General features: G+C 37.4%; 2 protein-coding genes across 3 annotated transcripts; both read right to left on the minus strand.

The window, feature by feature from the left end:
* Positions 1 to 57: 57 nt before the first annotated feature.
* On the minus strand, positions 58 to 5,248 carry LOC102220631 (protein regulator of cytokinesis 1-like). The gene is made up of 14 exons (XM_005809910.3): positions 5,111 to 5,248; positions 4,643 to 4,775; positions 4,426 to 4,548; positions 3,579 to 3,809; positions 3,332 to 3,502; positions 3,098 to 3,247; positions 2,861 to 3,008; positions 2,467 to 2,603; positions 2,295 to 2,390; positions 2,067 to 2,213; positions 1,871 to 1,981; positions 1,683 to 1,778; positions 1,336 to 1,500; positions 58 to 267 (listed from the first exon to the last, which is right to left on the minus strand). The coding sequence occupies exons 1-14, from the start codon at positions 5,119 to 5,121 to the stop codon at positions 196 to 198; spliced, it is 1,791 nt and encodes a 596-aa protein (XP_005809967.1). The 5' UTR covers positions 5,122 to 5,248; the 3' UTR covers positions 58 to 195.
* A 3,034-nt stretch (positions 5,249 to 8,282) lies between these two features.
* On the minus strand, positions 8,283 to 10,740 carry spi1 (Spi-1 proto-oncogene). Of its 2 annotated transcripts, none has more exons than XM_023345274.1 (5): positions 10,555 to 10,740; positions 10,159 to 10,249; positions 9,905 to 10,089; positions 9,267 to 9,396; positions 8,283 to 9,174 (listed from the first exon to the last, which is right to left on the minus strand). In XM_023345274.1, the coding sequence occupies exons 1-5, from the start codon at positions 10,579 to 10,581 to the stop codon at positions 8,864 to 8,866; spliced, it is 744 nt and encodes a 247-aa protein (XP_023201042.1). In that variant the 5' UTR covers positions 10,582 to 10,740; the 3' UTR covers positions 8,283 to 8,863. The 2 variants fall into 2 exon arrangements, with proteins under 2 accessions (XP_023201042.1, XP_005809945.1); XM_005809888.3 differs by having other exon boundaries at positions 9,267 to 9,429; positions 10,555 to 10,739.
* Between the last annotated feature and the right edge of the window lie 2,102 nt (positions 10,741 to 12,842).

Here is a 12,842-nt window from a genome sequence, read left to right on the forward strand (position 1 = left end):
CTGGCTTCAAACATTTAACTCAAGCTGCAGCAGCAAGCTTGAAAACCTTTGATACTTGTCAATAATTAGTCTTAGTTAAAATGTTGTAAAAAATTTTATTGACAGATTTTTAAAAAGTGGAAAAAAAAGCATTAAAACGTCACAGCATCTTATGACAGGAGAAGTATTTACAGAAGTGAAAATGGCTTTGAACGGTTACTGATGGCTGACCGTGGAGTTCAGCAGGCCCGTCTCCACGGACGATGTAGCAGCCTTCGAGAGGTCCCTCTGCAACAACAAGTAACTTAATCTAGTAATGCTGTTATATGCAATACCTGTGAGGTTCCAATTCATGAAATTACTTTAAGACGATTCACAATTCTCTTCCTAACATACTGAAATTACTGGTTTCCTTTTGTTTGCAATAGCATGCTATTTTTTCAATTTATGGGTATGAAATGCAGCCATCTGGTTTGACAGAGTAAAATAATTTTCTATGCTTAATTTGATTTATTGTAAGAAAAATGCATTCTTGACTTGAATTAAAACATTTTTCCCAACAGAGAGTGGCTTGTAGTTATTTTTGAGTCAGTCCCATTTCTTAAGACTGATCAACCAAAATAAATTAAAATGGGATTAGTAATTTTCAGGAAATTAGAGATTTATTTTGTACCTGTGCACTTCAAGGGATAGATTCAAATGAGTTGGTTCAAAAAAAAAAAAAAAACGCAGAAGCTGTTCCAAACCAGTTCTTTTTGCCTTTTCTCCTATGCAAGAAAATGTCTGAAGCTACAAAACCATATTGACCATTTAATTTTTTTTAAAGATTGTCCAGTTTTGCATTGTAGAGTTAAGTCCTTAGGCCTAATAAATGTACAAAAAGTATGTTTTTTTATAGTCTGTTCTGAGATTTATACAGATATTAATTTAACTGTAATATCTACAGTGACCTCATCAGCTGATGGCTTACTCACCATCAGTTAATGGGGCAGCATAACCAAGGCAACTAAACTCTGAAACCCAGACGTGTTCAGCTGAAAAGAAGCACCAAACAGTCTCTTCTAAAATTGTGGACTATTACTATCGACCAACATAAACGTTCTCTCCCACTAATAATCTGAGTAATTTTGAAGTGCTAAAACCCAGCGTAGATCCAACAACCTGTTCATTCAGGTAAGAGAAAGCTGTTACTGATATCTTCACTCCAATAAATATTAACTAAATATTTCATAATCTGCAGTCAAACTTTAATCTCAGAAGGACATTTCTCAAAACTCGTCCTTGATATGAAATGGTATTGATCTTGAAACCTCAACCTCATTATCAAGGACTAGATGCAAGTAAAACCTCATTTACCGCAAATTCCGAGTAGGAGCCCGCAATAGAGTTAATGGTGAAGGTGAGATCTTGAGCATCCTGAGACTTTGACGTGCCACATGGAGGATTTCTGAGATGGGAGAGGTTTTCCTTATTCCGGTCTAATCCCCGCATCGTTTTTCCGTGTCCTGGGGTTCGCAGACTCTGCAACAAGACCAGGAAGTGATTATTATTATTTTTTACTTTTTGGTCTCAATGTAACTTTAACATAGCAAGATAGACGTTGGGACGTATTCAACTGTTAGTGTAAAGTTTGTATGGTTATTGTCTCTATAAAATGCTCCTTTAAAATTAAAACAAAAAGGTGTTTGATGATAAGAACAAACCTTGCTGGCAGACAGAGGTGGTTTCAGTGAGGGGGTCTGGCACATGGTTCCACCAAGAATGCTGCTTGGAGTGGAAAAGGTCGAAGTGCTATTCATCTAAAAACCAAGAAATATTTTAGTTTCAATCCCTCATCATTTTTGAGCAATAATTCTGAAAAAGAAAAAAAAAAACTGCAGAAGTATTTCACCTTTCTCATCTTTCCAGGCGTGGGAGTGCCTGCAATTCGTCGCTTAGTTGGCGTTCTCATCATTGTTCCATACAGCATATCCTCTTGTATTTGCTTAGTTTTCTTCATTTGCTATTAGAAAACATTTAGAACCAGTTTGTAAAATGGAAAGTGAAAGGTTACAGTAGCTTCAAACTTAGAGCAATAAAAGCCATACCCTTTCAAGTTTGTCCTTCTCTTTTTTCTCATGGTGTTCTTTCCACTGCTGCTGCACATATTCCAGAAATTTCTGTCCATTCACAAGGAACTCTTTGCCGTGCTCCTCCTCCCAACTATCGATCTGGGCCTTCAAAACCTTCTCCAACTGAAAAACATTTATAAGACGAATTACTCCACCTGCTGACAACAGGTGGTATTACAGTTTTACAAAAACATTTTTATGCACCTTGGGTAAACTTTTCTGCAGCTCAGTTCTCTGCTTTTCTTCCTTTAGGAGGTTCCCCCCTCTGTTGGTAAATCTTGAAGGATCATTAGCCTTTCTCTGGAATAGGAAAACATTAAGATATCACTACATGACGTTTATAAAGCCTTCTCCCTTAAAGTTAGATATTTCTTACATCTAGTTCCAAGTACAAGTTCCAGTTGTCCTGCCATTTTGTGACTCCCTCGAACAGTTCCTTGTGGTCCTCATGGTACTTCTTCAGATTTCTGACCTCGTCCTCATGCAGGTTCAGAAGTCCCTCAGTAAAATCATCTGTAGGAAGAATAAATGAGCCTGTAACTCGTTTTGATTCATTTGCAGCACCTATCTAAACTAGGGATGCAGCGACTAATAACTAAGAAAACATGATGTCACCCAGAGCAAAAAGAATAGAAATAGATTGAATAGACCTGGCCTTATGTATCAGGCACGTTATCATTGATACCTGATCTAGAATTTTATGCAATATGAGGACCAATACAGACTGATATTTGATTGGTGCATACCTAATCTAAACCACAGCTATTTACCGTCATAAAGTGCAATGAAGGCATGCTGCTGTTCATCACTGTAGAAGCATTTCTTCCACAAAACAGCAATCTCAACTCTGATGGCCTCAATGAAACTCTTCATGCTCTGCATTTTCAACAACTCGAGCCGCTGGACCTCTGCCTGGAGCTGCAATAGAGTTTAAATTACCACAACTTGGATTAAGTGTTGCTTTTACTAAAAAATTGCTGTTTGAACAAACGAGGGAGCTTTCTTACTGCCTCAACGTTCTTCTTCTTTGAGCCGAGCATGTGCTCAGAAAAAGATTCCCTTTCCTCCTGAGGAACCTGAAGCCTTTCCCACAATTCCTGGATCTTTGTTCGGAAGCTTGAACAAATGAGCTCATTTTCTGTCTTGCGCTCTTGTAACTGGAGAAAAAGAGGTTTTAATTTTTTTTTTTTATACTGTCCACTTAATTCTGATATATCACGAAACACATTAAGCAAACTAACCTGACTAAGAAGTAGTTTCAGGGCAGTAATGTTGTCATTAGACAGACAAAATGCCTCCTCGTCCTCACACATCACATCCATCTCGAAACTGGTCTCAGGATTCTGTTCCAGGTCATTCATGCAAGCGATGATCTCTTTCTTGGTTCTCACAAATTCATCATGACGATACTCCTGGAGAGAGAACACTGCATGAAAATTTAAAGAACAAAGATAAAGTGAATCACTGAGAAAAGCTTTTCCAAAGTACCTTCTCTTTAGTGAGCTCATTGAGGTAGGTACGATATGCCTCGAGCTGCTTCACCGATGGGACGGCGTGCTGGTCAATGCTAAAGGGCGTGGTGCACATAATATCGCACAGCTCACGATCTTTGGCAATGAGACCTTTAAGATCCTCCATTCGCTGTGTTTTGTGTCCTTTCATCACTTCTAGATGAGTGCGGCAGTTCTTCTCCATCTGCAGGATTGTGCAGTCTTCCTCCTGCAAGTCAAAAAACACCTTAGTATAAGATGGAATTACCAAATGCAAGATAACTAATCAAAAGTTATACTTTTGTGATTGTCTAGCGATTCTCGAGACATTTGAAAAGCAGCAAAAAAACAATCAAGGACAGTGATTCAGTCCAGCCTGTAGTTGTAGTGCTCAGTCAATATGTTAAGAACCAACTCTCAGTCTTTCTGAACATAGTGGGTTTGTGAAATGAAAAACTTGCTTCCAAAATTAAAATAAGCACCAGAAAAATACTAAATTCAGCAGGCATTTATGCCATAGTCAAGTATTAAAATAACTTTTTGGCATAAATCAATAATTTTTTTTAGCAGTTATCAGAAGTATTGTTGCTTTTGCTTTAAATGCAAGCATTTTTTTAACTGTGAAATGTGCCATTTTTACTCAAGATCATTATACTTTGATGTTTACATACAAAGACATCAGACTTATCATTTTTAAATAAAAAAAGCACCACAACAAACAGAAAGGTTTATGAGGTCTGTATTAGTACTTTTTTATATAAACAATGCATTCCTGTCACAATGTACTAAATATTAGGATGTTTTACTATGTAAGGCATCTAACATTTTTGTGTTTTTGATTGTACCTTATAGGGCGGCAGCTGCAGTTCGCTGCACAAAAGACTGAGCTCCTTTTGACATGACTCAATGGTTTTTAGCAACCGCTTCTTTAGATCCTGCTCTTCAACAATCATCAGATCCAGCAAGCCCTGCACAGAATGAGAATCAAAAGAGCTTATTTCACAAGAATGCATAAAAATAAAAGATTAACATTGTCTGGTTGGTTGGTTTTTCAACACTCACCTTAATGTGCTTATGTACATCGTTGGTTCTCCGCATCCGCTGCTCTTCGGGGATCCCTATTTCTTCCCAAATATCCTGCAGCTTGGCTAGAGCCCCGTTCAGGTAGGAAACGGACTCTGCTGCATGGACTTGACTGGAAGAAAGAAGAACGACTGGCTATGAATCTTTAATGGTTTTAATACACAAAAGACAACGTTAAGGTCTGGTGGTACACTAAAAACGAGACACTCCCTTTAAGCTAACCTTAGCTAGCAGCTTACGCTGAGCTACACATAAACTCTTAAATGGCATTAAACTAGTAAAATAATAGTCACCACTCACATATACAGATAACAACAACACCCTGGTTGTTTTTAAATAAGTTGTTTTAAGTCAAAAGGCATCACTGCTAGGCTAACAATGGATGTTTAAAAATGTAGAAAACAGTTTCCTTAACACAAATAACGGATATATATAATCACTACTAACCTCTTTCTCATGTCACCGTCGCAGATAACCCAAATTAGTTACAAAATATTTCTTTAGCCGTATGCAGTCTGTGGCTCTCGCAGAAATTACTTAATAACGTCAAACCCGGTGTGGCTACAGCTGACCGTTTGTGGAGTCTTTTTCAAATTTTCGCCCACAATAGCTGTGCGCTGATTGGCTGGTTAAAGATGCGTAATGGCACGTTGTCCTGCTCGTTACTGCCCCCATCAGGACTGGAGTACGTAGCGCAAAACTCCCTCTACTCTGGTTGTAATAAAATCTTGTAAGTTTAACGTGAAAGGAAATAATTTTTTTTCAAAAGACAAAGCATCCGATAGCACTATTGTTTTACTATTCTTTGGAATTAAGGGGGGATTTCTCCATATTCCCGTCTTTTCTGTCTACGTCCTGCCTGTAAACACTCCTCTGACGGAAACATCCGATTCAGTGCTTCGGTAAAGTTCGCTTTCAAAGCCCATATATCACCGCTCTTCAAATCTGTTAAATGCAATGGGCATTTTTAGCCGATTTTGTCACATTTCAAACAGTAAGTGCAACAAATGAGACAGATACAGAGCTAGACGAACAAATCCGAATGTTGCCGAAGGCTGATGACGTAGGCGGCCACGATGCCAAAGGGAAACAAACAATCCTGAACTCAAATAGCAGACGAAGAAACTAGATCAGATGAATCTTTAAAACTGGCTTAGTTCCCACTAGAATATGAGAATAAAGTTAAAGAAGACAGGAATAAGCAAGCAGTAAAAATCTTGAAACGAATGAAAATGTTGCAGTGAAAAGTAAAATCTTCAAAGAGGTGAGTGGGAATGAAATGATAAAATGATATTTGAAGATTTCATCCACACGTTTATAACCAAGATGTCTTCATTAAACCCAATCCTACCCGTGACTACAGTTTATGAGCTCTAGTGCAAAACTTAACTCTGGTCAAAGTTAGACCGGATCACACTGAACAAATGTTCCTAAAACGCTTCATGAGCTAATGAAACTTTTAATCTATTTATTAAACCACAAAGAAGGAACCCCATCGATGTTTATTCATATGTAGAAACTGGTCAAATCAGGTCGGGCCAACAGTTTAGAAATGATAAATTAAATACAATTAATGATCTATAACTCTTTTGTTTCTTGTAGGAAAAAAGCTAAGCCAACAAATGAAACAGCCTGTTTGGGATTCAGATGACAAAGAATGTTTAAAAAAATATTTGTTTTTGCTTTTTTCATTCTTAAAGGTTTATCATTATCAAACATATTCTAATATTAGCAAATATTGACTTTCAAATTATGATATTGAAACACTGATATTTAAAATGATCAATTTGTCTGCCTTAAGTGTCTAAACCATTGTCTAAAATTCAGCTTGTGATTTGTAAAAAGCCTTTCAGTTATCAAACTTTAATTAGAAGATTTTCAGGCTTTCCAAACCCAGGTCTAGATCACCCAATGCCCTGTAACCACAATGATTGGACAAATCAAACCCGGGCTTATTTATTCTGCACAAATTAATTTAGCTACAACTTTTAATGTTTATTTATTTACATTTTTAGCTTTCAAGTTTTTGTTTTTGTGTATAGAAATGAATTTGGATTATGAATAACATAGTCTAACATGTTCTTTTTGCTACACTCCTTTTATCTGAAATTATGGTCAATCTGTCCATCTGGTTGCTAAATCTTCATAGAGCAACACAAAAACAAACAGGGCCAGCAACCAGGATTCAAACCCAGGACCTTCTTTCTTTACCCAATACTCATAAAAGCTGTGGCACTGGTGTGTATAGTTGTATTATATCTTGACATAGATAAATGTTTATGTCTTTGCTTGATAAAATATTAAATTTAAGTTCTAACTGACTTTCTTTCCATGCAGGCTGGCTGTGGTATTATTCATATCTCTCTAGTAAAGGATTCTCCCTGTGAGTGACTGGTGGTTTTATTTCCCCAGGTGTTCACTGAGTCCAGCAGGTGTAGAGATGAAGTCTGTGTTGTATTAAATATATTCTCTGAGGTACAGACTCTCTCTACATGCCTCTACAATCTGCTTGCAGCTGCAGTTCTGCACCAGAACTCCTGTGTTTTATGGCTGCACAGTATATTGCTGAATTTTCTGTTTCAGTGATGCTTTAAATTGGCCACAGAGTGCTTTAGCTTCTCACAACTGCTGGTGTGTGTGTGCGTGTTTGTGTGTCTCGCTAAAGTATTCATAGCCAGTGAACTTTTCCATCTTTTGACACATTACAACCACAAACCTCTATGTGTTTTATGATTTTATATGGTAGACTAAAGCAAAGCAACACATATCTGTGAAACAGAAGGAAAGTGATACTTGATTTTTAAAGTTTGCATTTGTATTCAACACCTTTTACTTTGATAACAGAAGTCCCCCAAATAGTAAATAGACTCTGCCTCAATTAATCTAAGGGTAATTTCAGTGGGTAGACTAGTTGTCTTACAACTGGAAGATTGCAGGTTTGATTCTAACTTCTGGATGTAGTTGTGGGCAATGCACTTAACCCCAAGTAGCCCATATGTGTTCACATTTGTAGGCTAAAGTTATTTTAGTGGTCAGTTTGACTGAAAAAGCATGTAAATGCATTCCATTTACCACTGAATCAAAACTCAACATAAATCCAGCTGTTCTGTGAAGGCCTGAGAGGTTTGTTAATGAACAACCAGCAAGTTGTGGAGAGGTTTAAAGCAGGGTTAGGCTATAAAGCAACCCCAGGTCTGAACATGTCCTAAAGCAATGTTCAATTCACCATCAATAGAGAGTATATGTCTGTGTATATACTCTGTCAGGCCAGGCAAGGGTAGCATTAAATCAGAGAAGCAGCAGAGAGCTCTATAGAAGAAGACGGGGCTCTTTTTAAGTTTCACGCTGCTTGAAGCAGTAGTAAACTTGAAAAGGTAGCCAAAGATTCACTCTCCAGCAGGGCAATAACCCTAAAGGTACAACCAGATATACAATGGAGTGGTTCAATGCAGTGTGTTAAAGTACAGACCAAACCACAACTTAAAATCTGATGCAGTTGCTTTCCTTCCAATCAGATCAAACTTAAGCCATTGTGTTAGGAGGAATTCATACAAAATTTTAGTCTTCAAAATGCTCCAAACATACCCCCAAAGAAGGGATAAATACAAATACAAGCCACACTTGTTGGATATTTATTTCCTTCCTGTTTACAATTTTGTGCAACTTTATGCTGTCCTAACCCATAAATTCCAAAATAATACATTGGAGTTTGTGGCTGTAACATGACGAAGAGTTAAAGACTTCAAGTTGTATGAATATTTTGTGCAGGGCACTCTAGTATCTGTGCATTTAAATATGTCTCTTGGTACTTTTTCCTTTAATACAACAAACAAAACAGTGTTTTGATACCAAGTTCTGACAATCAAAAGTTCCTCAGCCACGTCCAGCCAAGCAAATATTAACATATTTTGGATTAAGTTGTCTCTGTATATCAACGTCGAGGACACAGCTTAATATTTATTTACATATTTAAACAGCTACATTGTGTTTTTTTACAAAAAAAAAAAATAATTCTTGTACAAAAAACCACTTTTAGAGGAAAATGAAATGGTGTATGTGGATGTTAAATGCCAAAATGTCATTTCAAATAAATAAAAAAATTGTCAGAAGGACAAATATAACCTGCAAATCCACAAGTAAAACATCATTTTGGGAAATTTAGTGATCTGATCATTGTAACAAACAGCCTTTGTTTCCTCCTCAGTGATGATAGTGACGTAAATAGAGGTTTTTGAGCACCTCCTCGCTGAACTGGTAGGTGAGCTTCTTCTTCACCTTTTTAATCTCTCCTGTTTTGCCATAGTTCCTCAAGGCTCTGGCCATTTTTTGGTAGGTCATTTTTTTGCGATTTCCCTTCTGGATCCCCCAGTGGGTCGCCAGAGCCTCTTTGTGTTTGGTGGAAAACTGGAAGATGCCCTTGTCCTGGTCCACCCACCAGATGCTGTCGCTCATGTCGCCCTTTCTGAGCAGGTCCAGGAGGAACTGGTACAGGCGGATTTTCTTCTTGTTGCCTGGAATGGGAAATCACATTGTTGTTTATTAAGATTTCAGTAAAGGGGAAAAAATAAGATCATTATCATGTCATACATTTGCACATTTGTACCTGGGTCTTTCCTGAATGAGCAGTTGTAAACTTCATACTCATCCTCCCCCTCTGACACTTGCAGCGGGGGACTGACGGCTCTCTGGTCCTCCTCTGAGTAGTAACGTCGAGGTGAGGCCAGGGTTGGGTACTGGTAGCAGAGGGATGGGGTGTAATATGGGATCTTTAGGGGAAATTTAAAGCATTTCAGAAAGCCGCTTTTTGAAAGAAGGTTTTGCAATCACGCAATGTCTGATTTTTTTTTTTTTGCTTAAACACAGCTATTGTCCTAAAAGAGGAAGTTGCTCTGCCAAAATAGATTCCAGTGCTCAGCAACAACACGTGGTGTGGATGACATTTCAGTGAAAATGTCCCAGGCTTTCCACAACATGGAGGGCGGTTGTTGAAATCACAGTCAAGAGTCATTATTGTTTTTATGAAAATAACTTTGGATTATTTTTAGTTTATAGTTGTAGCTAGTTCTAAAGAAAGTATGGATTCTAAAACCAGAGTAACAGCTGGCATAAGGTGTTTTGGTCAGTTAAAAAAAACAATAACTGTTGTGAGAGCTCAACATTTTAAAAACGTAAGAAACATAAAACATTTCTGGCTGATCTGTTATTTTTGTGTCAAGCGTACGTTTGCACAGACAAACTCACTTGTGATGACAGGGTGAGCGGAGCCAGTGGCGTCTCCAGGTGAAGGTGCAGAGACTCGTTGCTGAGGGGGAACGGCTGAATGAGCTGCTGAGGAGACACGGCCTGCAGCTCCGTCAGGTGATTCACGGGGGAACCCTCAAAGTCTGCCGGCTGGACCCGGTCAGAGTGGAACGGCCATCTGTGGTCTGACAAGTGAGGGGTGTTAAAGCTGATGAATTATCATCTTATTAAAGCAGTAAATCCCATATTCTCACCTTCGTAAATCTCCCCCACGTTCAGGTAGGGGTACAGGTCAACAGGTGGTCGATAAGTCTCCGGTTCATGTGGAATAGCATCCTCGGATGCCTATTTGAGATTTTAAAATATATTTATTTCCCAATCGGATATATACTACTGCTTAGACAATTAAAAAAAAAAAACTTCTCAACATATTTGGATTAAACATCACTGGCTAAATTATAAACATACATGCCTGTAAAGCGCACACAAAGATAAAAAATCAGGTTTACTAATCAGTATGTTTAACTTTGTGTCCTAAACCGGTAAAACAATCAGTGAAATCCCTCCAGCCTCCCTCTTTCATCTGAACTCTGACCAAACACTCATCTCCCCATTTAACTGAAATAAAGCTATAAAATAGAAGCACTTACAGACGTTATGACAAAGCCATCCATCATGTAAACAAGGCAGCATGAGAGTCTTGACTTTTACAGCTTGTGATAAAAGTTGTGTTTTTCCTATTGCTACACTGAGAAACACGCAATGTCGGCTTCAGCAGGCAAAAATGGGAACTGAAAGTGAGAAATCAGCTAAGCTGGACCCTATGCAGGCGACATTCATAACACCCAATTGTCAAACTCATATGATCACCTAGTTCCTGATGGCCACTGATTGGTTTTAAATGCATTTCCTGCAGTTTTTTAAAAGTTCAGACATACAGCAAAGCAGGCAGAAACCTGTTCACTGTTTGATTAGGTGCATGAAAATGTACATTTGTTATTATACCTTAAATAAAACAGATTTGCAACTCTTTCTGAATTGTAGATCTACTTGTGCTGTGATGTGATTACATTTTAATAAAGCATAACGTTTTCAAACTGGTTTTATAAGAAAGCAGGAAAGCAGTTTCCCCCAAAATCTGCTTCATGAAATGAGTTGATCACACACAGATTTAATGGCGGTCTTACCTCAGTATGATTAATTCATGTAGGATTTTTTAAAAATTATTATTTTAAGCATAGTGCTCTCAGGAGCTGAAACCAAAAGCGAAGTTTGGATCCTCGCTGGTTCCCCTTTTAGTTTGGCATTCTGGTTTCAATAGAGGAAGTTCTGACCATGAGAATGAAACCAGTGAAAACATGACTGAAATGGTCTGAGGCTCCGTGTTCCTTTGAGTCCCTTTTCCAAGCAAGCTGGAGGGTGGAGGGGGGGGCTGCTAACATGCAAATAAAAAGAGGAACTACTTATGTGCAGTAAAAAATATGAGCGGTGTCATTTAAATCATAAACTGAGTAGCATAGGTGCTGTATCTTTTACATGTACAATCGTTTTTAGGGGAATAAAAAAAAGATAATAACACAGGCTTTGTGATGTTAGAAGAGAAGTGCAGGTTTTCCTTCAGGCAATCAGGTGAACTGGTGGCAGATCAGCAACGTTTTTTTTTAATGCAAAACAAGAATCCCAGAGAGGCTGAGTCGAATCAGATGTCACAACTAGGAGGTGTTTTCCTCATTAGAGAGGCTGCATGAGACAATCGGTCCAAGTTTTCATTTATAATAATTTTGGAATTCTACTATTTGAGCTACACAAGATAATTTGTTAACATATTTTTAATGACATTTATAAGTAGCATTTATTCATAAGAAACATGTTTCATGCTAGTTAAAATTTGATCAGATGTCTAAAAACAGGATCCAGACGTGCTGACGTTTTTTCTGGTTAGTATGAGAAAAAATGGGGAGAAAAAAAAGCAACTTTTCTTGCTTTTTATATATATATATATATATATATATATATATATATATATATATATATATATATATATATATATATATATATATATATATATATATATATATATATATATATATATATATATATTCCCTTTTCAAAATATTTTTCAAAAAAGTGACATATTTTTCAAAAATATTTCAACAATATTGATATATTTTTCAAATATTTGAAAAATATTTGAAAAATACAACTAAATAATGTATACAAGTAAGAAAGGGAAAATATCGATTTTTAAAAAATGTTGCTTCACTTATTACCACGTCTAAAATAGTAAAAATGCAAATCAGGACCCACTTTGAGTGGGGAATATATTCGTAACAATCAGCAATATTAATCAACTTCAGCAACTTATCAGTTTTCTTACCAAAACTGCATGAAGGAGACACAACCAAAAACTTTCAGTTTGAGTAAAATCTGGGTTTTGATTGGATCCTAAATGAATACCTCCAGCACAGTACCCCATGAGAAGCTTAAATGGTTTTATGTTGTTTTATAACCTACCAATGTTTTACACTTCCTCACAACTTTTCCGGTCTGCTTACTGTTTGTTCGCTATTCGCTATATTGTTCTTCAACGAGACTGAGGGTCTCAAAGCACAGCTGTGTCCACACTGAGACTTAGATGACTTCAGAAAGCAGTCGGTTATAATTCGTTACCTTAAAGTGAATGTGCAAGACACTTTCTGTCTAGAGTGGAAAAAGTTTAAAGGCAGGTCTTGGGATACTTTTGCATTTATGGCCATACCTTAAATATCACCAATACCGCCCTTTGGCTTTAAATGCCTAACAGTGTTTCTCACCTGATCTACAGAAAGAACCAGACAGTTATTTGTACAGCTGTGCTGGAATGGAAATTTACCAGAAGCAATCTATTGGATGTGATGAAACCGCTTCCTGTACATTACACAAAGGAAGCAAGGCCAGC

Source organism: Xiphophorus maculatus, chromosome 2, assembly GCF_002775205.1.
Source record: "Xiphophorus maculatus strain JP 163 A chromosome 2, X_maculatus-5.0-male, whole genome shotgun sequence".
Taxonomy (NCBI): domain Eukaryota; kingdom Metazoa; phylum Chordata; class Actinopteri; order Cyprinodontiformes; family Poeciliidae; genus Xiphophorus; species Xiphophorus maculatus.